Raw genomic sequence first — 27,994 nt, 5'->3', positions numbered from 1 at the left:
GCCAACAGCACAAACACCACAAGCACGATTACAGCCGGAGGCAAGATGTAACCTGGTTGAGGGACATGGGAGTCTGGTTGGGAAGGAAGAGAGAGAGAGATATGTAGAAGTTTAAAAATCTGGGATCTTTTGTCTTGTATTAGAAGCTTAAAGGTTCCCTGTGGAGTTTTTGACCACAAGTAGCTTGTTTTTACGTGTGGATCTACGTTGTGTACACGTGGTTGACGTGATACACAATCCTGCCAGTGGTTTCACATCATCCCACTGATCTACAGGATGCAGGAACCTGCCCAGAAACACAGCAATGCACCAACAAAAGCAGGAGAGAAGAAGACCGCAAGCAATGCAAGATTTAAAATACTTTATATAATCAGCTTTGCAAATATTTTATGATTGAGGAAACATATTCAACACTTATGTTGGACCTAAAGGATACACTCAGCATGTTTTCGTGAGTAACACTGAATATAAATATAACCTTGTTTACAAGAAAACTACACAGGGAACCTTTATCAAAAATGAGATCTTCCTGTTGAAAAAACATCTCAGACTTTGGTCTGAATGTTTCTTGACTTGTCATGTGCTGACATCACATGTTAATAATTATCTTACATCATTAGAAACGTAGGATGTGTTTAAACAGACGTGAAGATAACAAGGAAATTTATTGTAAAATTGAATGTGAAATGTTTTCTTCTAGGTGCTGAACTGTCTTATGTGCTGAAACACATGTTGGACCTTCTTGTTATTCTTATTAGACAACGTTGTTATGCTGAATTTGACTGTTTTAAGAGGACGTTTTGTTGCAGAGAGACAGTGATGGACAGATGGACAAACATGAACTGTCCTGTACCTGTAAACTGCTCTGTGGTTTCAGGGAAAGATGATGAAGGTGTGAAGCTTCCTGAACTGGAGATTAAACTCTGTGTTGTTGTTGGTGTGGAGGCTGATGGGACTGATGTTGGAAAAGGTCGGAGAGTCCGGTTTGGTTTTGAAGTGGTTGGAGCTGTGAACAATGAAAACACATTGAAACAATCAGATACTGAATCAATAATGCAGAGAAATGAGATGCTGCTCTAGACAGAAAGATCGTATTGACAGCATCCATCACATACACAAGAAATACACAGCATTAAATATGTTAATGAAGTAAATGATTAAGATTATTTGAAGTGAATTTGTTCTATTATTATTAAGTCGTGTTATTTGATTTTTGATTACAGAAGAGTAAGAAAATAACATCCACAGGTTGGTTTTCTGACATTAAACATAAAAGCACAAATGTCTGAAAAGGTTTTTAAAAATCGTACAAACTGATTGTTGTAAATTTAAAAACTAACATTATAAAGGCAACACATTTTACATCAGATTACTTTGTGACTCTACAAATGAGTTTCATCTTTAGAAACATTTTAGAGTATGATGTCTTGAACATTAAGGAACCTGAGGAACCGTTCTTCTCTATGTTACCTAATGTTAATAGAAATATAAAAAAGGTCCCAGGTTGGACAACTAGTATGACTCTGCCAACCTCAACACTCCTCTTGTTGTCACAAATCAACTTCTGACTGTAACCCGAAAAAGAGATATTTGTTTCTGTCATTTCATTTCCATCCACTCTTTAAATTTTGTATTCAAAATTCTTTTTTTAAGATAATTTTGGGCATTTTATGGCTCTATTTGATAGTGATAGTGGAGAGAGACATGACATGTGGGGAAAGAGAGTAGGGGGATGTGTTTCTGACCAAATGTAGCTTGTTTTTACATGTGGATCTACGTTGTGCACACGTGGTTGACGTGATACACAATCCTGCCAGTGGTTTCACATCATCCCACTGATCTACAGGATGCAGGAACCTGCCCAGAAACACAGCAATGCACCAACAAAAGCAGGAGAGAAGAAGACTGCAAGCAATGCAAGATTTAAAATACTTTATATAAATCAGCTTTACAAATATTTTATGATTGAGGAAACATATTCAACACTTATGTTGGACCTAAAGGATACACTCAGCAGGTTTTGGTGAGTAACACTGAATATAAATATAACCTTGTTTACAAGAAAACTACACAGGAAACCTTTATCAAAAATGAGATCTTCCTGTTGAAAAAACATCTCAGACTTTGGTCTGAATGTGTCTTGACTTGTCATGTGCTGACATCACATGTTAATAATTATCTTACATCATTAGAAACATAGGATGTGTTTAAACATTAGACGTGAAGATAACAAGGAAATTTATTGTAAAATGAAATGTGAAATGTTTTCTTCTAGGTGCTGAACTGTCTTATGTGCGGAAACACATGTTGGACCATCTTGTTATTCTTATTAGACAACGTTGTTATGCTGAATTTGACTGTTTTAAGAGGACGTTTTGTTGCAGAGAGACAGTGATGGACAGATGGACAGACATGAACTGTCCTGTACCTGTAAACTGCTCTGTGGTTTCAGGGAAAGATGATGAAAGTGTGAAGCTTCCTGAACTGGAGATTAAACTCTGTGTTGTTGTTGGTGTGGAGGCTGATGGGACTGATGTTGGAAAAGGTCGGAGAGTCCGGTTTGGTTTTGAAGTGGTTGGAGCTGCGAACAATGAAAACACATTGAAACAATCAGATACTGAATCAATAATGCAGAGAAATGAGATGCTGCTCTAGACAGAAAGATCATATTGACAGCATCCATCACATACACAAGAAATACGCAGCACTAAATATGTTAATGAAGTAAATGATTAAGATTATTTGAAGTGAATTTGTTCTATTATTATTAAGTCGTGTTATTTGATTTTTGATTACAGAAGAGTAAGAAAATAACATCCACAGGTTGGTTTTCTGACATTAAACATAAAAGCACAAATGTCTGAAAAGGTTTTTAAAAATCGTACAAACTGATTGTTGTAAATTGAAAAACTAACATTATAAAGGCAACACATTTTACATCCGATTACTTTGTGACTCTACAAATGAGTTTCATCTTTAGAAACATTTTAGAGTATGATGTCTTGAACATTAAGGAACCTGAGGAACCGTTCTTCTCTATGTTACCTAATGTTAATAGAAATATAGAAAAGGTCCCAGGTTGAACAACTAGTATGACTCCGCCAACCTCAACACTCCTCTTGTTGTCACAAATCAACTTCTGACTGTGACCCGAAAAAACAGATATTTGTTTCTGTCATGTCATTTCCATCCACTCTGTAAATTTTGTATTCAGAATTCTTATTTTCTTTCTTAAGATCATTTTTGGACATTTTATGGATTTATTTGATAGTGATAGTGGAGAGAGACAGGACATGTGGGGAGTAGAGGGATGACATGCAGCAGACAGTTCGGCCAGCTGGGAATCAAACTGAGGACTCGCTGCTCAGGGTGTTAGTGTCCATGTGATAACCACTCAACTATCAGGTCACCCCCAAAATTAATTCTTTCTTATTTTAAATGAAAATATGACAACTTTTCATTATTTTAACCACTTCAAATTTTTTGAAATTCATTTTTTATTCAATTTCCATTCAACGTTCATCCATTGAACAGAATGTGGACAGAATTATAAATATAAAACTCACCATCTACAACAAAGATCTGGAACGTGTAGGATGAATCTGGAGACGAAGCTCTGCCGTAACCACACCTGTACCGTCCTGTGTCTGACTTCTTCAGCTGTGTGATGGTCACAGACAGTCCATATGTAGATCCTTCTCTATATTCAATGCTGTATCTGCCAGTCTGAGCTCTATTCTCTTCTGTTTCAACCAGGATGTCTTCTTCTTGTTTACATTTATCCTTACAGAAGAACTTCCTGCTTCCATAGACAGTATTGATGCATTGTTGTGTGACACTTCCTCCCACAGTTACTGCACGGATGAAATGAGTGTTTTCACCCAATGTTGTAGCTGAAAAGATGAACAATCAACAGTTACTGTCTGTACTTCCTGTAAGATGCTGCAGTCTGATCACAATATTTCCTGCTTCACATTTACACAGATCCACAGAGTCACACTGGGAGCTGCCCAGTTCAACCAGTCTGACTGCTGGACTAATGATTTCATCCAACATTGATACACTGAGTCAATATATCATAAACGTCTCACATTCTTCAACAATTTAATTAAATTCTATCTGACTTCATTTATTCTTATGCTTCAGAATCATTAAATGGGATGAACATAGTAAATATATCAGGTTTTATGACTTTCAGTAGAAACTCACCATCTGTAACTATGAGGTCAAAGTCACAGTAACCATCTGGGACCAAAGATCCACCCAAACCATATCTGTACCGTCCTGAGTCTGACTTGGTCAGCTGTGTGATGTACACAGTCAAAGTTCTTCTTCCAGAAGATCCGTCTTTATATCTGATGCTGTATCTGCCACTCTGAGCTCTGACACCATCTGTTTTAATGAGAATGTCTTCTTCTTTACATTCTCCTTTACAGAAGAACTTGGTGCTTCCAGATGAAGTAAAGGAGCAAATAATTGAACCATTTCCTCCTTCAGCTCCAGCAATAAGGTTTATTGCATTGACGAGTCCAGTGTTTCCATCCTGCAGTGCTGTTGGAAAGATGAACAGTGAATACTGATGATCAATACTTTGTGTATTGTAGACTTACTGTAAACAGACTGCAGATTAATGAGGGCTAATCCATCAGTTCACAGAGAAGCAGAGATGATACAGAGGCAGCCATTAGCAAAGTTTTCACTGACTGTACAGCAGTTGCTGTTGTTCTACTTGTAGCTGCAGTTGTAGTCACAGTGTCTCTGTGTAATGTCTGTTTTTCAATGTTTTTCTTTCATACTTTCTAATATCAAACACATTAATGAGCAACAAATATTCATGATGGATGGTTCATATGTTTTGTTAGATTACATTCAATTTAGTTAAATTACAAGATTAGATTATAGAGATGTTGTAATTAGTAACAGAATCATTTAGAGAACGACAGGAAAACTAATTAACATGACAGCAACATAAAAACTTGTGTGATACAAATCTGACATTTGTTAAAATGAACACAATGAATGTCCAGAAGCAGTTTGTGCTGCAGCTTTACAGACACAGTCAAGTAATCAGTCCTCACCTGATAAGAAGCTGAAGAACAGAACATGGTGGATATTCATTCTGAGTTTGATCCTGATGCAGAAAATCATCAAACTGTCAGAGAACTGCCTCTATATGTCTGTCTGATCAATCAGGAAGCTGACGATGATTTAAGTTAACATTCCTTCCTCTTCCTCTTTCTCTCTCTCTCTCTCTGTTTGCAGCATGATGATGATGACGATGATGATGGTGATTAAGGGTACATTAATGAATGAATCATTCTATTTTTGACCCCATTATTTGACCCATATGACCTCTATGGAATTATTCAGACACATTAAACACCAACAAACCAAACATTCCAGTATGTCAGTAGCACAATATATTGACCTCATAAAAATCTTTACATACTGTATAATATCCCAGGAGATATCCCACAATGAAGATTAAATAAATACATACACACAGTCTAACATATATGAACACAAGTGTAATATTAATGTGTGTAGATCAGTGGTTTCATGATGAAGCTGCTGACTGAAGATAAGAATAATCACTTTACCCCATTCATGAGAATCATATAAACATTTAATATATAATTATAAGGTATAGAGATATTTGATTAATTCTCAGTATTTATTATAACTTCTCCTATGAAGACATATTTTATATTATTATAACTGAGTTTTACTATATTGTCATTCATTATCAGTTTATACAGCAGCAAACACTTCTGGGTTCCAACAGGAGTTATAACATTTATTAAATATCAATATACAACTTATAAATGATAAATGGGAACGATGTTAAAGTCAAGTGTTACCAATAGATTTTTAAATAATAAATCAAACAAATTGAAAGAAGCAATAAGAAAATATTCAGTGAAGTGTTTGTTCAGAGAAAGAAAAATAGATCAGTGAGAGATATTTTGGCTCTAACTGAGACTTGGTGAGAGGAGTGTGTTCCTCTTTGTGTAAAAGTAAACTTCCTTATTTCTAAAACCCATCAGACAACCTTCAGAACCAAAGTGTCCTGGGCGTTAACTCACACCAATGAATGTGTTTGGTCCCATCAATTTGCTTCTCAAGGTTTCTCATGAGCTTTAAAATATATTGCTCATTTCTTTTTCTTTTCTTTCTTTCTTTTTTCTTTTTACAATAACACAGCTATTTGTAAATTAAGAAAGAGTAGCAAGAGCATTTATTAGAACTCTGAAAGACACCAGTTTATCCGCCCGACTTTTCATTGACAACCAGTCAGTATTGGAGGACATACGGTACACACATACTGTCTGTAAAATGACTGGGAGAAGTAAACTGTAAACTTCATGATGCAGCTGCTTTGATGTGCAGTAAGAACAGCTCTGACTGAAGTCACTTTTAAATCTTTGCTTCTTTGAATTTAATATAAAAGTTTAGTGAATGTCAGCACCCTCGACCAGTTTACACCTAATGCACCTAATAAGCTGGTTGCCAACCGCTCTTATAAACCAAGAAGACACACACACACACACACACACACACACACACACACACACACTGTGTTGTATTGTTGCTTAAAACTACAGCTCACTGATGCTGAAAACAACATGTGATGTGACTGACAGACAAACTGACAAAATCTGTGGGGGAAAATTAATTGTATGTAACCACACAACATATTCCAGTACCTCCAGCTTGTAAATATTCTGTTAAACAGATGACAGATGTGTTGGAGGGCAGCACAGTTCCTCCTTTATTTAACCAGGTTGGTTAAATGAAGATTTTAAAAAATGAATAAAACCAAATAAAATGATAAATGTTGTATCTGACGTGCCCTTCAGGGGTCATATGCAGGACTCAGCAGATTTTGTTTCCAGTCTTGATACTAAACTATTTAACGAGCACATGAGAGTGTTGTCTGTCTTCTCATCTAACCCTCATCAAGAAAGCTAATAAACTTATTTCCCAAAATGTTAAACTATACCTTTAACACTAGGGGTGTGCCTGAATACAAATACGTTATTCGGTGAGAGCACAAAAAGTGGGCTTCATACAAATATTTTAAAATTTTTTTGTATTCTGGAAGAAAAAAAAACAAAACATGACTCTGGGCCAGTATAAGATAAATAAGGAGTTTTTAACTGGAAATCATGCAAAGATATTCCAGTAGAGCCCCAGAATATAAAATGTAAGATCACATTTTTTCAGTGGGAAATACCCAGAAAGAGGAAAGATGCTGACAGAAGCAGAAAGCTTCAGGGATATCTGGTTTTTACAGATATAGATAGATATTTATATAGATTATCTGTCAGCATGTTTCCTCTTTCTGGGCATTTTCCACTGAAAAAATGTGATCTTACATTTGAGGATGTGAAAGTTAAAAAATCTGCTGGTTTTAATGTCATGCCATCCTAACCCCTCCTTACTCGAGGATCTTCCATCCCATGATGCAGAATGGGTACAGACTGCATTGATGCTGGGCCGTACATTTATTATTACCCCCCTCTATCAATCTATGGCACAACCAGTTGGGTAGGCTAGCAGCACTGGAAGGCTTGTCATACAGACTCATGAATAGGGTGGAGAGTTTCAATCTGAAATGGGAACGTTACCTAGCTGCCATTAGGGGGTAGGACTAAGGGACATGACAGGATGGGGCACAGGGTCCCAGAAGTTTACATGTACCTCTCAGTATCACTACCTCGGTTCCTTGCATGTCAGCCTTTTCTTCATCTATGGTGGGGGTTCATATTAGTGCCCCTTCATTATCAACGCTGCGCCCAGTATCGCTGAGTATGCAACGTGCTATGATATAGTTTTGTTTCATGTGGTTTTTTTGTTTTGTTTTGGGTTTTTTTGTTTTCTCAGTTCTGTTTCTGTTGGTTTGGCGGTTTGCTTCTTTGCCTCTGTGGTCTGTCTTTGTTTCTCTTTGATAGTGGACAATATGTACTGCGGATATCCTCACACTTTCCATACTAGTATAAACACTGATGCTGCTGGATGTCTAACCATCCTTATCAACATATATGCTTGTGCACCATCTGAAATTTCAATAAAATGTTAATCATAAAAAAGTCATGCCATCCTGGTGGATCTGATTAAATTCATTACTAATAATAACAAATGCACTATTGCGGAAAATGCACTATTCCCCCCTGTCTCAGTCATACTTCCTGAAACATCAGTGCCCACCTGTTTTAGGACATAACTTGGCCTTTAAAATAATGAACTATATACTTGTAGCACAGAAAGGGTTTGGGAAATTAGGAAGCTTTGACAAACATAGTTGGTTTTGGTTAATTTTTTAAGTGTAAAGTAAGATGCTACCACAACAAAGGAACTGTTGTTCAGAGCAACATTAACACATAGTTTATTGTACAAAAATGAAACTTTAGGCCTTCACTGTATTCAGGATGGGCTCAATCAGACTAAACTAAACACACATTTGCATTTTCACGTCATACATCTAAAAACAATTAGCACTAGCACTAGATCTATAAACCAAAGTCTGAGTCAAATCCTGATACAAAATTTGTAGATGTTGCGAGGTGTTTTAAAAGAGCCACACTGCACCACAGCTTACAGCACAAAAGCAACATTACTCCAATTTTATAAAAACAGTAAAACTGATCAAGCCTGAAACATGCAGATCCCAGGCTTTATTGCCTTCATCTATGTTACATCATTTTGAGAGACAGGTCATGTTGTAGATTTCTTGCAATACATTTCAGTTTCCATTGACTTTTATTTGAAATTTAAAATATTTACAAGTTTGTAGTCATTTCAGAAATAAATGCACAATGGAGCACGTGTGAACTTGTTCACATTTTGTGGCTGTGTAAAATTGTGCTGTCAAAAAATAAGCAAACTATTCTTTAGTGCCAATTCTGTTGCAGGTATCGTCATCAAGTAACATTAAACTTAGTGAAATATTGTCTGACTCAGTGTGAGTCCTGGAGCCAACTGTCAATCACAGCTGTCAATTAACACCCACACGGCAGACATCAAAGCTACTATAAGTCTTCAGATCTTATTAACAGAGCAATAATTCCCGAAATGACCACCAGCACACTTATTAGAGGGTCTGAATTTAGAGATTCAGACCATAAAGGCTCCCTGAAAACAATGACTGACTTAGTATTTCTAGAGAGAAGTTGAGGCTTTTTCAATGGGAGTCAGTTGGAGCAGCTAGCGGCTGTCTGTGGCACTTTAATGTTCTTCAGCTTCAAGACGTGGTAGCTGCTGACTGACTGGCACGTATTACCTCCAGGAAGTAGCCATATACTGTACTTGCACCCCAAAGTCCAACACAAACAAATATTGTTGGTGAAAAATGGAGGCATTACAACTTTAAAGGGCAACTACACACTAAATACTTTTTCTTTTACACTTTTCCAACAATATTATTGTGTGTACAAACAGCTACATATCACAATGTCTTGACTTTGTGCTACATTGATAATTTCTCAAAGAACTTCAGTGCAAAGTCCTGTCATCGTTCCTGCACATGCTCAGTGGCATTTACCGTACAAGGAACTTCTCTCCTGAGAGTTACTATCTGAGAAAAATGCTGACAACGTACAGACTGAGTGGACACAGCCTGGCCATAGAAACAGGCCGTCACAGGCAGAACAGGCTCCTCAGGGAGGCCAGGCTGTGTTCATTTTGTCATAAAGGGGAAGTTGAGACAGAATCTCACTTCCTATTATACTGTGACAAATATAAGGATTTGAAAAAGGTTTTCTTTGGAAAAAATAAATCATATATATCCTGAATTTATCCACCTCCCTGATCTTTAGAAACTGTCCTATTTATGTGGGGAGAAAAGTCAATGTGCAGTAATAGCTGCAAAATATATTAAATCTAGTCATAATCTGAGAGAAATAAACTCTGTAGTAAATGTTTCTGTATGATTACATCTGTAAAAATGCCTTTTTTTATATTGTATTTAATATTATTGTTTTATGTATTATTGTATAATCATCAATCATCTGTCAATGTTTGTAATTTTCTGTACTGCTTTGGCAATGTAGGTTTCTAATCTGTCATGCCAATAAAGCTTATTTGAATTTGAATTTGAATTTACTATCTTATCACTGTTATTAGTCTTTGGAGCTGTTTCTAAACAAGCTAACGTGACCAAACTCTTCATGATGAAGGAAGAACTCAGCTGCCCGGCTTTTAACCAGTATAAACAGGTTTGAACACATCACCCCACTTTAAGCCTCTTTACACTGGCTTACAGTACATTTTAGAATTGATTTCAAGGTTTTTATAATCACTTTCAAGAACTGAATGGTCTGACTCCTCATTATATCTCTGTACAACCCTGCTCACACTGTGAGATCCTTGAGCAGGGCCTTCTATCGGTTCCAGACTCCCGGCTGAAGACAACAGCTTTGAAAAACCTCCTGCCTGAGGAAATAATGCCGGCTGAGTCAGTGGCTTTTTTTCAATCTAAGCTCAAAATGTACTTTTATTGCACCAACTTCCATGATTTCACCTGATTCTAGTTTTATTCTGTTTAACAGCTTTTAGTATTTTTAGGCTGGCTTTTTATGTTGTTCATTTAGCTCTTTTATTTTTATGTGTGTTTTTATGTGATTATGTGAAGCTCTTTGTGACTTTGTTTTGATAAGTGTGATATAAATTAAATTAATTTATTATTATTATCATTATCAACTGTTCTGCTTCCATCAGATGCTGCAGGGATTTAATAAACTGAAAGAGAAGTTTGTCATACAGAATACATTTTTATAAACCCCCCCCCCCCCCCGCCGCCGCCACTCCAGGGCAGTTGGGATTAACCCTGAGAGGGGAACTAGAGGTCAGTCGTTGAAAGTAATTCTTAAGAAGACAAACAAGCTCACAGTGAATCCTCGTCACCACCCTTCTCAACAACTAGACATTACTTCATAAAGGGAAGTTAGGTTACTCTCTCCCATTCAATTGTTTCATTTCTCTTTCTCTCATGTTGTGTTTGGTTTTCATTTTCATACACATTCATACACATATTAAAACGGGATAAACATCAATTAAGACATAGTAAAAGAGTGAAAGTAAATAAAATCCTAGAGAAGGGATCAAATCATAGAGATAAAAAGGTCATAGAAGTAGGTTTTGAGTTGTTTCCTCTGATGAGTTCAGTATTAATCAAATCCCACTATATGTTAGGTAATACCTTATGTTGATCTACAGAAAACCCTAGCATCTCACATTATTTTGGAATGAAAGAAATCAATGACAAGTGGTATCAAGGATGACACTGTGATTAAAGTATCTGTAGCAAGGTAACTATTGGTGAATTAAGCTTACCTCTGACTCCGGCTTTTAACCCTCAGGTCTTTAAGCTTCTGGGCCATGCAGGCCTTTATGTCTGCCTCTCCAGTACTTGGAAAGTGCCCTTACACTTGAGCTGTCAAAATAGAAAGACAAATATTGCAAGAAAGAAAATAAGATTCATATCACAAGAGGAAAGCACTGTAAATGGTTTCAGGATAATGATGTTGCACAGGTTTTGTAAAAATACAAAGACTATTTCAATTTCAACCCCTACCTGAGACATGCCAGATCAGAGGAAAAAAAATCAAAATTTGGAAATACAATGAACAAAGATTACATACATGAAATAACAAATAATTGGAAAAAACTTTTAAATTGTGGACCATTACATGGAAATGGAATATAGATCAAAGTGTGTGCTGATGAATCTTTGTCCTTTCAGCAAGTAACATTGCTTATATCATAGCTCTGAAAAGGCTGAACTCTAAACAAATGGACAAAAAGCTTCTCAGTGAGATTATATTATTGTTAGGATGGACACACATCACCACAAATCTGCAGCCACAGGCAGACACTGAGTCTTAGTTGTTTAGTATAATGACAATAGAAAAAAAAGAAAACATAAATACTTTGTTAAAAACATGTATATGATTTTTATCAATCCCACCCTATTTCAATCATAACTCAACTGTATCTCACGTCATAAATGATCACGTTTGCGATCATGCATTTAAAAACTATAACTACATCCAGCAGCAGCGGACTCTAGGTGGACGCCATCTGCCTTGACCGGTTGAGTTGAGACGTTATTATATTTATATACTCAAAAGAAAGAAGAGAGAGAGAGTAAAATGAGGTGGAAGAAATAATTTCTGCTGCTGGATAACAGGTAGGTTAAGTTAAAAAATGCCTTTTGATTTTCCTTCTGAGGTTCTTCAATGGTACTTTGAATCTGTACGTTAATGATAACGTTGTGCAAATCACGGAGTAACTTAAAGTTAACGTCGATGTAACGTTACACCGTGCTAAATTAACAGATGAAGCTATGCAACGAATGATTTCACCGAACAAGCAATTAAACGTGGCAAAAAACGTGACAAAACAGCATATTTATGTACTTATAAAAGCATACGACTTAATGTTACAACTATTAGCATCTAACTAGCTAGCTGGCATGGTGTCAAAGTAACGTTAGCGTTAAGCTAGTTTTAAGTTATCAGTTACTCACCACTCACTGCCAGTAACTTACCGTTGCTGGGTATTTTCGCCATCCTCCCCTTGTCGGCGGAGCTGCGCTCCAACAGCCCAATCAAGTCAGAGTCATTCAGCATTTTCTTCTTTGATACACATTTTTCTTTAAATATACTAATTTAGTCGTCATCGAACCGATAAATCACTACGTCCCGATCCATTTCTCTGTCTTCGTCTGTGACGTCAATCTGCTTCCAACGGTCAAAGATGACGATGCATTCATGTGCACCATCCAAGATTTGTCTTCATCAAAAGCTTGTCTCACGTTTACTTGCAGAGGATAATAAACGTGTTATGTAAAGTATTTTTGGGTGCAGATTTTACTAACTTAACATGGATTAAATGAAATGAAAAAAATAGTCAGACATGTAACTACGGAATATATAAACGGTATTACAAAAATAAACCTACCCTATTGCTCCTTAGTGAACATCAGAAACGGACATGGGATACGTTATTTACAGCCTATAAATGCGACATCTCACATATTATAGTAATACATGCGTTTGTGAGACCGTTGTTGTTCACGTTTATGATCATTTATGTATTACACTCGATAACTGTAATATTTCCATGAGGTCCCGAAGGCAGCATGGGGAACCCAGAGTGTATGGGCGGGAAGCGCGAGCTCCGTGGCTCAATACTTTTATTAATACACTCGATACACTTAGGTGGCGTTAGCAAAATGTCCAGGAAGAGAACATTTTACAAAGAGTACCTTTTCAATCCAAAAATCTAAATTCCTCTTGAAACTTGACACGTTTTTTATAACATTCCAAATCATGTCACATGTGAAATGTCTCAGTTTATATGGAAGGGAAAGCTCTTGAGTTTACAAGTGAAATCAATCTGTGAGATGTGTCAGTTCACATAGGAAATGGTGATTTTCACATATAAAAGTTTGCATTCAAAACATGTCTTTTATCACATGTGAAATCACAACATCACATGTGAATGTTTCATTTCATGCATGACTTTATCCCTTTCACATGTTAAGTTTGCATTCACATATAAAACTAAAAACTTTTTTTTTTCACATGTGAATTTGAGATACACATGTGATTTCCAAATGTGAAATTTAGGTTCACATGTGAAACCACAACATCATGTGAAATGTTTCACTTCACATGTGACATTATCTTTTTCACATGTAAAGTTTGCAATGACATGTAAAGCTGAAAACATGTTGTCTTTTTCACATGTGAATTTTAAGATACACATGTGATTTCCAAATGTGAATTTTAAGTTCACATGTGAAATCACAACATCACATGTGAAATGTCTCAGTTCACATGTGAAAGACTGAATTTCACATGTGCTTTTTTCGTAAGGGGCTTCATAAAACTGTCAAGCGAGGTCACTTGTCTAATATGAGGAGGGAGCATGTTCCAAATCCTTGGTGCATAACAACAGAAGGCAGCATCGCCATACTTCTTGCTGTTCGGCGGTGGCACCCTCAGCAGACCGGCACCATGCGATCTGAGGGAGCGATTTGGAACGTACTCCGACAGGTGATCTGACAGATAGGAAGGTGCTAGCCCATTCGGAGCTTTAAAAACAACTAAAAGAATTTTAAAATCTATCTTCAACATTACTGGGAGTCAGTCCAAAGATGCTAACATGGGAGTAATGTGACCTCTTTTAATGGTTTTTGTTAGAATTCTTGCTGCTGAGTTTTGGATGAGTTGCAGCTGATCAATAGTTTTTTTTTGGCTAACCAGTATAAAGTGTGTTGCAATAATCTAACCATAAGAGTACAACGGCATGAGTCAGTTTTTTAGCATCCTCTAGGGAGAGGCAGGGTCTGACTCTTGTTATGTTTCTCAAGTGATAAAAGGCTATTTTAGTAACGTTGCTGATGTTATTGTCAAAGTTGAGGTGAGGATCAACCAATCTAATACTTAATTGTGAAATGTAATCACTGCCAAATGCTATATGATGAAATCAAAATACCACTTACTTTATACTGTAGTATTAACGTATTTTATTTTTTAACCATATATTGGTCACATTATCCATAATACAATACAGATCTTAATCAATGGAATAAAAACTCTATAGAGTTTGACTCAATCAAAGTTGAATCAATCAATTATTAAAGATGCAAATGATGAAAAACTTAAAGGTTAAAATCAAGATGTAAATATGTTCTTAAATCAATTCAAAATTAACAATCAAGATGCGGCATAAAAATATAAACTGAATAAATAAAATGCAATCAAACTTAATGTTTAAATGAAAATCAAAACAGTGAAACTGAAACATTTAACTTAAAACAATCTGAATCTAAATTATTCTTTAGAGAACAAGTGAAAAGCAGTCAATAAAATGCAATCATCACTATGAGTCTAATACAGTAATTATATCACTGATCAAATCATTCAAAAGAAATAATCTAAAACAAAGACTAGAACATCTGACATGTCAGTAAATGAAATGGATCAATTGCAAACAGCATTTATCAAACATAATAAATAATCTAAGTAGGAAAAGGTGAGTAAATAACAGATTGTGAGTCAAGCAAGAGGAAAGTTCAAACTAAACTCAGCAGAACAAAAGTTCTCCCAGGAACTGATGAAGTAATTGTTACTGTTTGTTTGATGGACCCGGTTCCTGCTACATAAGGGTCTGCTCCTGTTAGAAAAACACAGCTTCAGTCAGTCATCTCACATGGAACACATTATAGAAGTGAAAAGTGACGGAGCAGCGACCTCTAGTGGCCTCTGTTCTTATCACATGTCAGTCAGCCTCACAGTGGTGAAAAGAGGAGGATCTACAAGATGTATAAGATTTGTATCATTATTATTGGTCTGAAACTGGAATAGTAGATTGACTGATAGATTTACCTCTGGTGGTGGTGGAGCCGGACTTCTTTCCTCCTGAAAAGCATTTAACACAGTGAGTGATGACAGAAAACACATTTAGTGAGATCACATGAAATTGGTGTCACAGAATCCTTGTTCTATATTTTTATGCTCTCTGTCATTTGTGCCATGTGTATTCTGTTACAGCTCTGTGAAAAACACTAATTATTGTGTTTTACACAATATAGAGAAACTAATACTCGCGTTGTTCTCTCCTGACTAGATCCCTGCTTGTGTTGTATCAGTCTCAGATGTACGTTGCTTTGGATAAAAGCGTCTGCTAAATGAAAAATGTAAATGTATCTAAATGTAAGATGAAATAAATACATACACACAGTCTAACCTATATGAACATAAGTATAATATTGATATGTGTGGATCAGTGGTTTCATGATGAAGCTGACTGAAGATAAGGATAATCACTTTACCCCTTTTATGAGCACCATATAAACATTTAATATATAGTTATAAGGTATAAAGACATTTTATTAATTCCCATTATTTGTTATAACTTCTCCTATGAAGACATATTTATATTACTATCATTCCTTATCTTTTGTAGATTAACTAAGCTATTTGCAAATTAATTTAAGATTTATGGTGGTTTATACATATGTAGACTTTACTTGCCTAAGAAATACATCTACCAAGAGCATTTATTAAAACTCTGAAAGTGTCAGCCATGAACACTGATTTGAAGCTGACTTGAAATTAATTCTTTTAGTGTGTTGGGAAATGAAAAAGATTCGGTCAAGAAAACAGTAAAACCAAACTTAACCTAGCTAAAGTAGGTCAAATGTAATCATTCATTAGAGGATCAGAGCAAAATAAACATGGTCATATGGTCACTACCAGTTTTCCAGATCCTCTGTGTTGCAAAGCTGCTGTGCTGATCCAGTTTGACCTGCTGTGTGTCTGTGGTTACCTGCCTTCCTACTTCACTGCCTTTAGTTGAGATTGTCAACTAGAAGTCTGTTTATTGAATTTAAAAGTAAAACTGTCTTTCACTCAACCCGCCTGTCAGAGTGTCTGCGTGAGGGTTCTGCTTTCTGTTGTCTTAACTGGTTTGTTACAGTACACACTGGCCAAATGTGGACAAACAGCACGTCACCCATGAAAATGGATATATGAAATTAATTATATGATCTAAGAGTATCAGAAGAGGTTTTCTGAATAAAGAGACTGGGTTCCTGAAGCTCCACACTGTCAAGAAACTGAGTCCTTTAAGTGAATTTAGCAAGAATTTAAAGAAGTTCTGATAAACCTCATTAAAAGTTTCTCATTTTTTTCACATTATAAAATGACACTTAATGTTTACAGGCTGGAAAATGTATGATGCAACAATAATTTGAATCAAATGTTAAAGCTCTCTGTGTCTAAGTGTCTTTTTCAATACTGCTATATTTCCACTAATAGTTGATTACTTCAACTGCAGAGGGTACCTGTCCTTTATTGGAAGTAGACTTATATAAGAGAGAGGCCTTTATTTATAATTCCCCCTGTATAACCCTAACCCTAAGTATATTTGCTCATATTTTAGTACAAAGCCTCCTCGCTTTCTGATCTGCTTCCGTTTGCTCTGTTAAATTTTTGTCACTGCATTACCACACATGTACTCATAGAACTGGAGCTACATCCAGGTAACTATTATTTATGCTTAACTGGCATGCACATTATATAACAGGCACCAGGAGTTTATCCACCTTTTTTATCAACCCCGGCCTCTTTTTGGGGCCGGCTTTTATTTGTTTGTGTCGACCAAACCCCTGCCATTATCGGAGACCTGGCTTTTAATTGACAACCAGCCACTATTAGAGGAAATATGGTACACACATACTGGCTGTAAAATGATTCACTATGGTGGACACAGACCTTCCTATTGCTGCTGGAGCAGCAGTCATGTCCTGTCTAAAGATTGAGATCTTTTTTAGACTTAAATGTGTTCAAAACTAAAGAAACGGTAATCTCACCAAAACACACAGACAGTTCCAACAATCATTCTTGAATTCAGTAAGTGTTGAACTTCTCCAGACCGACAAATACTTGGGAACTGTGTTTGATGACAGATTGAGATTTAGTGACAGTACAGATGTTATTGTGAAAAGGGCTCAGGAGTGTCTGTGCTGTAAAATTAAAATTCAATTAAATTTAAGATACATTAACAAAAGAAAATGTCATCAGTAGGCCATTGTAGAAAATGTAATGAAGCCTTGTTTAGATCAGAAATTAAAAGTATGTTTCACACATCTAAATATGAAAACCAGTTAAATTTGACCCTAACACAATAGGAGGGCTAAACGATTTTAGCATTAGACTGCAACATAACAAAATGTGAAAAAGTAGAGTCTGAATATTTTTTAAATGCTCTGTAATATGCAATTTAGTCAAATATGAACATAATTTCTAGGAGACGGAGTTGGCTCAAAGGGTAGAAGAACAATATCAAATAACATCTACATTTATGAAGACAGAATGAACATTTCAGAATAAGCAAGTAAGAAGAAACATGATCAGTTGTGTATCATCAGCATAGAGGTGAAAAATAGCATGTTTATAGATAATATCTGCTGATTAAACAAAAAGAAGAAAGAAAGTGGAAAAAACTAGAACTTTGCAGCACGTTAACCTGCACAGTACAGAATCCAGATCCAAATCCCAACATTATCATTTGTTTGCTGTGAGTGCAGAGTAGTTTTGGTCCAGATCCCTGCTGTCTGGATCCAGGTTCTGGTAGATGTTGTCTTCACACGAGGAGACTGGAGGACAGTTCTCATTGATGACAGGACGGTTCTCATTGCTGACAGATAACTGAAAATAAAACAGGAATGACATCAAACGTAAAATATAGCAATAACCAGGGTAACATCCCAGATATTGTGTTCTTCAATTGTTTGCTGATATTTTAATGATAACAACTCGGCAGGCCAGAGGTCTATTAACAGTAACTGTGATTTTATTTTATTATAGTTTTGTACACAGTAGTTAAGTAGTTGCAGCCATGAGATTGTTTGTTCCTAACTGCAAAAATAACATGTCTGCAAACAGTAAGAATTAACATGTTAACAAGGGCCACTGCCATTATTCCTTGTGTGTTTAAACTCTTTCTGACATTGTCATATTTGTATTTCGTAGATTTTTTTTCTGACATTGTCATATTTGTATTTTGTAGGTTTTTAAATGTGTGTGAATGAATTGTATATGTGTACTTGTTTGCAAACGTGCTTCCCCTTAAGGGATGAATAAAGTATTTTTGAATTGAATTGAATGAGACATACATGGTTATAGAAATTCACCACCATGTTTCTGCTGTCTGAGGTTCCACTGGTGTTCAAACCACAGTTCCTCTTCATCTTCAATTTGTAGAGGAGCAGCAGAACAACAGTCAACAGCACAACAATCACAGGCACGATTACAGCCGGAGGCAAGAAGTAACCTGGGTGAGGGACATGGGAGTCGGGTTGAGAAGAAAGAGAAATATGTAGAAGTTTAAAAGTCTGGCATCTTTTGTCTTGTATTAGAAGCTTAAAGGTTCCCTATGGAGTTTTTGACCACAAGTAGCTTGTTTTTGCATGTGGATCTACGTTGTGCACACATGGTTGACGTGACACACAATCCTGCCAGTGGTTTCACATCATCCCCCCAGAAATGCAGCAATGCACCAACAAAAGCAGGAGAGAAGACAGCAAGCAATGCAAGATTTAAAATACTTTATATAATCAGCTTTGCAAATATTTTATGATTGAAAAAATCCACTTGAACAGTTAACAGTTTTTCTTTATTGCAATTGGACAACAATAGCATATTTGGGTTGCAAATATTAGTACATTTCACAGGGTTTACAACTCGTCATTAATTTCATTGTCAACACTTATGTTGGACCTAAAGGATACACACAACATGTTTTGGTGAGTAACACTAGATATAAATATAACCTTGTTTACAAGAACACTACACAGAACTTTTATCAAAAATGAGATCTTCCTGTTGAAAAAAAAATCCCAAAGACTTTGGTCTGAATGTTTCTTGACTTGTCATGTGCTGACATCACAAATTAATAATTATCTTACATCATTAGAAACATAGGATGTGTTTAAACATCAGGCGTGATGATAACAAGGAAATTTGTTGTAAAATTGAATGTGAAATGTTTTCTTCTAGGTGCTGAACTGTCTTATGTGCTGAAACACATGTTGGACCATCTTGTTATTCACTAACCAAGACCACTCCTTCTAGAATATGGATTTAATGGTTCATTGGAGGGGTGATGGAAGAGCAGGGTGAAAAGGAGAAAGGATAGTTAGAGGGATGATTGGAGAGGGAAGGATGGATGGGGGAAGGCGGAGGGTCGGGGCTGTGAGGATGTGGGGTTGAGGGTCGAGGTCGTGGGATGCGGGATGAGGGGGTAAGGGTCGAGGGGATGAGGGTCAAGGGATGGGGAGAAAGAAGAGCAGGCAGGAAAGAGGGGAAGGAGGGAGTGGATAAGAGAGTGATAGATGTAAGGAGGAGAGACGTCGACGTCAGGCAGGTAAGTGGGAACAAGGGGGTTGAGACTCGATGTCTCGATGATCTGGCATCTGTACGAAGCCCCCAAAGAGACTTCAACCAGAGAGGCGAGAATGGGATTTCTTTATGTTATCCAGGTCGTGACGGATGTAAGTATGATAGGTGGGAGACGACCAACGGCCGAGGATTTTGATGATGTTGTCGGGAATACCTTGTCTAGAGGCAGTGGAAGCAGCTCCGATACGGAACGAGTGTCCTGAGAACTGGTCAGGGGGTATGCCGGATCTGGCAAGTACCGAGCGCATGTGGTGATGGAACCAAAAACGTGTTGCTACCCTTCCCGTTTCCATGATGAACAGAGGGTCTTGAGGGGAAGCTCGGTTGGCTAGTCTTGTATTGATGTACACGTGTATGGGTTCATAAGGACTTATGTATGAATCTAGGCGGAAAAGGTAGATGGGTTGAGGTTGACCCGACTGGTTGGTCTTGCTGCGTTTGAGGTGGTAGATGAGTGTGTCTGAAGAGTGGAAAGAGATGTCGAACAATGTGGTGTGTAGTGATGGATCGAAGGAGTAGGAAGGGGCTGTGATTTCTGAGCAGCGTAGGAAGCCAAAAAAGGCTAGTAAAAACATGGACATGGGTGAACGTTTTGGTGTGGGGTGCGGTTCCGCCTTGCGGAGACCTTTGGTTAACATATTAATATGAGAGTGGGACAAGGCTGGCCATGGCGCTCCGGAAATCAATTTAACAAAGAAATTGATTCCACTGAGGTAAGTCCGTATGGTGGAAGACTTGATCTTGAGTTGAGTGTGGGAGGATATAATGAAGCAGGAGAGGGTAAGAATGTCCAATGAAGGGAATGGGAGTCCGTGGGAGACGTGAAAGGCTTTAAAGGAATTCCAGCCGGTGAGGTATGAAGATAGTGTTCAAGGGGTGACGCTGTTGATGATGTTGTCCCGTGAACTGGTGACCAGTTGTTCCAGTTGCGGGTTCAGTTGTAGATTGTGGCTGAAAACGGAGGGACTGGAGTTGGAAGAGGGTTGGAGGCTGGAGCTAGTTGTCTGAATTTCTGAAACAGGAAATGAGAGAGTGAATCAGCGATTGCGTTTTTGTGACCTAGGATGTGGAGTGCTCAGATGATGAACTGGTGCTGGGCTAAAACCAATGTTAGCTTGCACACGAACTGCATGATATCCAGATTGTGTGACCGGCCTTTGTTGAGGATGTCGACGACGGCGCTGTTGTCAGAGTGGATGGCAATGGTCTTTTTGGACCATTCGTGCACCCAAAGAATGGCAGCGATGATTATCGGGTACATTTCTGAAATGGTGGAGGAAGGGGCCAGGGAAGAGAAGTCAGGTGGCCATTCGGCTGAGAACCATCTGCCGCAGTAGTAACCGCCAAAGCCAACTGAAGGGGCGGCGTCAGTGTATAGCTGGATGTCACTGGCGTCTGTGACGTGGTTGTCGTAAAAAGACATGCCGTTCCAGGAAGAGAGGAACTGGTGCCACATTTTTAGTTCCATCTTGCACGCGCTGTCTAGTGTGACGTGGTCGTGGATGGATGGGACGGCGGTGGCTATGGAAAGAAGGTGTGACAAGAAAGATCAGCCCTGAGGGATGATGCGGGTGGCGTAGTTGAAATGGCCCAGCAGTGAGAGTAATTGACATTTGGTGTATGTGTTGGCCATGAGAAAGTTTTGAATGAGTAGAGAAATGCGGTGGAGTTTCTCAGTAGGCAGAGATGCTTGGAGTGTAATGGAGTTGAGGGTGATGCTGAGGAATTCCAGGGATGTGCTTGGGCCTTCTGTTTTCTCTGGAGACAGGGGAACGCCGAGATCGGTGAATGCGGAAGTCATTGTAGTGAGACCGTATGACAGGGGCGAAGACGGTGACGTGACCGTGAGGAAGTCATCAAGTAGGTGGATGACGTACGGGAGTTTATAATTGTTGGAAAGAATCCAACAGAGGGCTTCAGACAATGAGTCGAAAATTTTCGGGCTGCTCTTGCAGCCGAACGTGAGACGAACGGCAAAATAGTATGCACCCTTCCAGGAGACTCCGAAGAGGTGCCAGTAGTCGGGGTGGATGGGAGGACTTTGAAAGCACTTGTGATGTCCACCTTGGACAACCATGCTCCTTGGCCCGCAAGGCGGATGAGGGAAATGGCGTGGTCTATGTTGGCATATTGCATGGAAAAGTCCAGGCTGGAAATCAGACTGTTAATGCTTGGAACAGTGGAACTGTGGGGGGACGAGAGGTTGATAATGAGCCTCTTCTTCCCGGAGTACTTCCTGGTTGCCACTCCGATTGGGCTGACTCTGAAAGACGGAAAAGGGGGCTGGAGAAAGGGCCAATCATGAAGGCGTCATCAACTTCTTTTTGTAGTAGTCTTTTTTTTTTTTTTTTTTTTTTATTGGTGCTACTGTTAACAAGACAGTGGAAAGGGAAAAAAATAAATAAAAGACAAATCAAGCAAATAGACAAACAAACAAAAATAATGTCAAACAACAGCAATGACAACATCATATTACAATGAAAAAGATAGTAAATGTAGAAAGCAACTAAGCAATATGGATTGATTGTGGGCAAAGGGAAGGGGGGGTGAGTGAATGAATGAAAGTGAGAAAAGAAGAGAGAGAGAGGAGGGGGAGAAAGTGAGGGGGAGAAAGAAAAGGTGAGAGCGTTAATAATTATAATGATAATAATAATAATGATAATAATAACAATACAACAATAGTCTTGTTTGATAGTATACTGCAGCAGAGGCAGCCACAATAACAGCAAAATGGGTTAAATAATTAGATATTTATATTAATTTATATCAATTTATATCTATTTGAGTTTATATCAATTAAATTAATTTAATATGGCTATGGGGGGTGGAGCCAAACACACAGAGCCCAAGGAGGGGAGGACACCATCACCCTCCCACACGACAGCCAGCCCCCCCAGCAACACAGACACAGTCCAGGGACCAGACCAGCTGAGACCAGCTAAGGGGTTTTTAAAGTTTGAAACCAGTTGTCAGTGGGGGTAATGGGAAGTAATGAAAATTGGTAGTTGATTTGTGGAAGGGTTTTCATTTTAACTGTTGCAATGCGTCCACTAAGAGTAAGTGGTAACTTGGTCCAGCGTTTAAAATCATCTTCTATGTTTTTCAGCAGAGGGGTGTAGTTGAGGTTAAACAACTTCGACAGCCTGGAGGAAATATTAATGTAATAATATTAATTTTTGCAGTAGTCTATCGAATGTGGAGGATTCAGACAGGGCTGATTGCAAGTTGTTGCATATGTGAGTGGACTCTGGTATGACCCGGGTGGAAACCGTAGGTGAAGCCCTGAATGAGGAAGTTGACGAACTGGGTGTCTGGATGGTTTTGTAGGGCGGTGGCTAGAGCATTGGGGGTATTGAGATACTTACACAGCTGTTGCTTTGTCGGGTTGTGTAGGCATGTGGCTCTGTCGTGGGCTCCTCCGCAGAATGAACGAGTGTGGAGGAATTTGCAGCTGGAGGAGCTGCAACCGAGGTCGTTGAAGTTATTGCAGATCATCCGTCCTCCCTAGTAGAGGACAGATCTCCCTCTCCTGTCCGTGCCTTTAGGGAGGGGGCCAAGGATGGACAGGTGATCTATGGCAGGTTTGGGGGTGATGGATAGTGGGGGAGCCGCCAATGGCAAGCTGTATGGCATGGCTGGGCTTCGCTTGTCTGTTACCGAGGCGCGGGGCAGGGGGGCGGAGAGGGTGCATGCTGCAGCGGGATGGGAAGGGGCGCCGCACATTTCGCAGTGCAGAGAAGCGCGAGCTGCAAAAACTCGGCAGTAGAGCTCGTGGTCCAGTATTCCCCAGTATGTGCCCTGGTTGAACTGTTGGAAGCGACCGGCAGCTTGGGAGGCAAAGAGGATATGGTAAGAATAGAATCCGTTGCCGCTGAAATGCAAGGCCAGGTCGAGAATTAGCGACAAGTAATCATCGAGCTCAGACCTGCGGTCGAGGAAGGCTGAACAAATTATGTCCCTATACAACAAGAAAGCAAATGCAAACTCGGCGACTGTGAGGTCCTTGGAGCGGGCAGGAAGTGGCTGTTTAAGTTCCAAAGGGCCGAATGAGGTGAGCAGTTCCCTGGGGATGTGAGGATTAATTGATGTAGGGTAAATGAGTTGAGCAAGGTCAATGTAATTACCGGTTAGGATCTGCTGCCTGAGGGTGGGCGACACAGGTGAGGGCTCGGCGGATGCTAGGGGGCGCACTGGTGGCTGGGCGGTGCCAGGATGTAGCTGCTGGATGGAGGTGCGGGAGCCAGGAAAAGGCCGAGGCTGGCCGTGTGTAAGGCCATTGGATAAGGAGGTGCAGGTGCTGTAGTACAGGTAATGCTAGTGTGCGGGTCGTGGGGGGGGGGGATAAGGAGGGTGAAAAGAAGAAAGAGGGGGAAAAGGTTGGGTATAACTTGTGGAGCTGCTGGGGCCCGCTATTGTTGGTGCTGTCTGAGTGGCTGCCATGGTTGGTACGGGTGGAGGAGCAGCTGAGGTGGCCGGGAGGGAAGGGGCAGCAGAGATAGGAGCCAGAGAGGAGGAAGGGATGCTGGGGTGGTGGGATGTATATGTGTGGGATGTAAGTGTGGATGAAGAGAAAGTAGGAGGAAGAAATGGCTGTGGAGCAGAGAGAGCCTGCATACGGTTTGAAGCAGCCTGTACTGGAGAGGCTGAGGTGGCTGAAGAGGAAGGTGTGCGTCTGGCAGAGCGACGTGCCATGACATCACGGACATCGTCACGCGCGCAACGCCGGGAACCCAGCCTCTGCCGCAGTATAATATCATTTAAGCGAGCGACGGTCCACTCGGACATGTTTGGGACCGAGGAGCGGTCAGTGTGCTGGTGGCAAGGAGAGCGCTGCATGTGGCGGCTAGTCCTCTTGGGCGGGCTCTGGGATCTCGAGCGAGGCTGGAGTGAGCGTCGGGAATGAGTGACTTCCTTCAGACGCCGAGTACGGGACCTTCCCCTGGAGCCGCTGGGGAGCGAGGGCTCGATGATACTGTCATTGACGGAGGATGGGGGCCGAGGAGCCGGGATGGGGGCTGAGGAGCCTGGATGAGGGAGACCGAGGAGCGCAGGCGAGGCTGCCGGAAAGATCGGACGCCGGGGGACATCTCTGGGACGTCTAACAAGTCCTCGTCCGAAGTGTTGAGGAGCAGTTCGAGGTCCGTGATGTGAGTAAGAAAAGTTTATTTTTTTTAGATGCTGGTGTGTCACAGGGTATTTGCAGGCTGAGACAAAGGGGAGAGGAGCAGATGTGGTGTCTCTAAATACCCTGTGGTGTGGAAATGGGATGCATACAAGGCGTGGTCTTTGGTTCCCGAACTTTGTTTATAAGTCTATACACTTCATTTATTATTATACAACGTTGTTATGCTGAATTTGACTGTTTTTGCAGAGAGACAGTGATGGACAGATGGACAGACATGAACTGTCCTGTACCTGTAAACTGCTCTGTGGTTTCAGGGAAAGATGATGAAGGTGTGAAGCTTCCTGAACTGGAGATTAAACTCTGTGTTGTTGTTGGTGTGGAGGCTGATGGGACTGATGTTGGAAAAGGTCGGAGAGTCCGGTTTGGTTTTGAAGTGGTTGGAGCTGTGAACAATGAAAACACATTGAAACAATCAGATACTGAATCAATAATGCAGAGAAATGAGATGCTGCTCTAGACAGAAAGATCATATTGACAGCATCCATCACATACACAAGAAATACGCAGCATTAAATATGTTAATGAAGTAAATGATTAAGAATATTTGAAGTTGGTTTGTTCTGTTAATCACAAGAAAGTATTTTTATTTGATTTTTGATTACAGAAGAGTAAGAAAATAACATCCACAGGTTGGTTTTCTGACATTAAACATAAAAGCACAAATGTCTGAAAAGGTTTTAAAAAATCGTACATATTTACTTATTGTTGATCACAATTTTTCATAATTTAACCATCTAACAATTGATATTCATTGAACAGAATGTGGAGAGAAAATAAAATATATAACTCACCATCTACAACAAAGATCAGGAACGTGTTGGATGAATCTGGAGACGAAGATCTGCCATAACCACACCTGTACCGTCCTGTGTCTGACTTCTTCAGCTGTGTGATGGTCACATACAGTCCAAATACAGATCCTTCTCTATATTCAATGCTGTATCTGCCATTCTGAGCTCTGTTCTCTTCTGTTTCAACCAGGATGTCTTCTTCTTTTTTACATTCATCCTTACAAAAGAACTTCCTGCTTCCATTGACAGTATTGAGGCATCCTTTTGTGAAATTTGTTCCCACAGTTCCTACAAAGAGGAAACGAGTGTTTTCACCCAACGTTGCTGCTGAAAAGATGAACAATCAGCAGTTACTGTCTGTACTTCCTGTAAGATGCTGCAGTCTGGAGTCATGATTTCATCCAACATTGATACACTGAGTCAATATATCATAAACGTCTCACATTCTTCAACAATTAAATTAAATTCTATCTGACTTCATTTATTCTTAAGCTTCAGAATCATTGAATGGGATGAACATAGTAAATATATCAGGTTTTATGACTTTCAGTAGAAACTAACCATCTATAACTGTGATGTCAAAGTCAGAATAAGAATCTGGGACTGAAGATCCACCCAAACCACATCTGTACCGTCCTGAGTCTGACTTGGTCAGCTGTGTGAAGGTCACAGTCACAGTTCTTCTTCCAGAAGATCCGTCTTTATATTTGATGCTGTATCTGCCACTCTGAGCTGTGACATCATCTGTTTTAATGAGAATGTCTTCTTCTTTACATTTTCCTTTACAGAAGAACATGGTGCTTCCAGATGAAGTCAAGGAGCAAATAATTGAACCATTTCCTCCTTCAGCTCCAGCAAAAAGGTTTATTGCATTGACGAGTCCAGTGTTTCCATCCTGCAGTGCTGTTGGAAAGATGAACAGTGAATACTGATGATCAATACTTTGTGTATTGTAGACTTACTGTAAACAGACTGCAGATTAATGAGGGCTAATCCATCAGTTCACAGAGAAGCAGAGATGATACAGAGGCAGCCATTAGCAAAGTTTTCACTGACTGTACAGCAGTTGCTGTTGTTCTACTTGTAGCTGCAGTTGTAGTCACAGTGTCTCTGTGTAACGTCTGTTTTTCAATGTTTTTCTTTCATACTTTCTAATATCAAACACATTAATGAGCAACAAATATTCATGATGGATGGTTCATATGTTTAGTTAAATTAGATTATGTTTAATTTAGTTAAATTACAAGATTAGATTATAGAGATGTTGTTATTAGTAACACAATAATTTAGAGAACGACAGGAAAACTAATTAACATGACAGCAACATGAAAACCTGTGTGATACAAATCTGACATTTGTTAAAATGAACACAATGAATGTCCAGAAGCAGTTTGTGCTGCAGCTTTACAGACACAGTCAGGTAATCAGTCCTCACCTGATAAGAAGCAGAAGAACAGAACATGGCGGATATTCATTCTGAGTTTGATCCTGATGCAGAAAATCATCAAACTGTCAGAGAACTGCCTCTATATGTCTGTCTGATCAATCAGGAAGCTGACGATGATTTAAGTTAACATTCCTTCCTCTTCCTCTTTCTCTCTCTCTCGCTCTGTTTGCGACATCACGATGATGATGGTGGTTGAGGGTACATTAATGAATGAATAATTCTATTTTTGACCCCATCATTTGACCTATATGACCTCTATGGAATTATTCAGACCCATTAAACACCAACAAACCAAACATTCCAGTATGTCAGTAGCACAATATATTGACCTTATAAAAATCTTTACATACTGTATAATATCCCAGGAGATATCCAACAATGAAGATTAAATAAATACATACACACAGTCTAATATATATGAACACAACAAGTGTAATATTAATGTGTGTAGATCAGTGGTTTCATGATGAAGCTGCTGACTGAAGATAAGAATAATCACTTTACCCCATTTATGAGCAACATATAAACATTTAATATATAGTTATAAGGTATAAAGACATTTTATTAATTCTCAGTATTTATTATAACTTCTCCT

General features: G+C 39.0%; 1 protein-coding gene across 7 annotated transcripts; it reads right to left on the bottom strand.

Annotated features, from left to right (window-relative positions):
- Positions 1 to 84: 84 nt before the first annotated feature.
- On the bottom strand, positions 85 to 27,994 carry LOC122981771 (early nodulin-like protein 2). Of its 7 annotated transcripts, none has more exons than XR_006403303.1 (8): positions 27,388 to 27,994; positions 26,514 to 26,855; positions 25,953 to 26,279; positions 25,392 to 25,544; positions 18,692 to 18,849; positions 18,043 to 18,224; positions 15,399 to 15,431; positions 14,747 to 15,325 (listed from the first exon to the last, which is right to left on the bottom strand). XR_006403303.1 is itself a non-coding variant. In XM_044350521.1 (7 exons), exons 1-6 carry the CDS (start codon positions 27,455 to 27,457, stop codon positions 18,081 to 18,083), a joined length of 1,194 nt encoding a protein of 397 aa, XP_044206456.1. In that variant the 5' UTR covers positions 27,458 to 27,994; the 3' UTR covers positions 14,747 to 15,431; positions 18,043 to 18,080. The 7 variants fall into 7 exon arrangements, 4 of the variants coding, with proteins under 4 accessions (XP_044206453.1, XP_044206456.1, XP_044206454.1 ...); XR_006403304.1 differs by having other exon boundaries at positions 14,747 to 15,186; XM_044350521.1 differs by having other exon boundaries at positions 14,747 to 15,431.

Source organism: Thunnus albacares, chromosome 5 (assembly GCF_914725855.1).
Source record: "Thunnus albacares chromosome 5, fThuAlb1.1, whole genome shotgun sequence".
Classification (NCBI taxonomy): domain Eukaryota; kingdom Metazoa; phylum Chordata; class Actinopteri; order Scombriformes; family Scombridae; genus Thunnus; species Thunnus albacares.
This window is presented reverse-complemented; position numbering and strand designations above follow the sequence as displayed.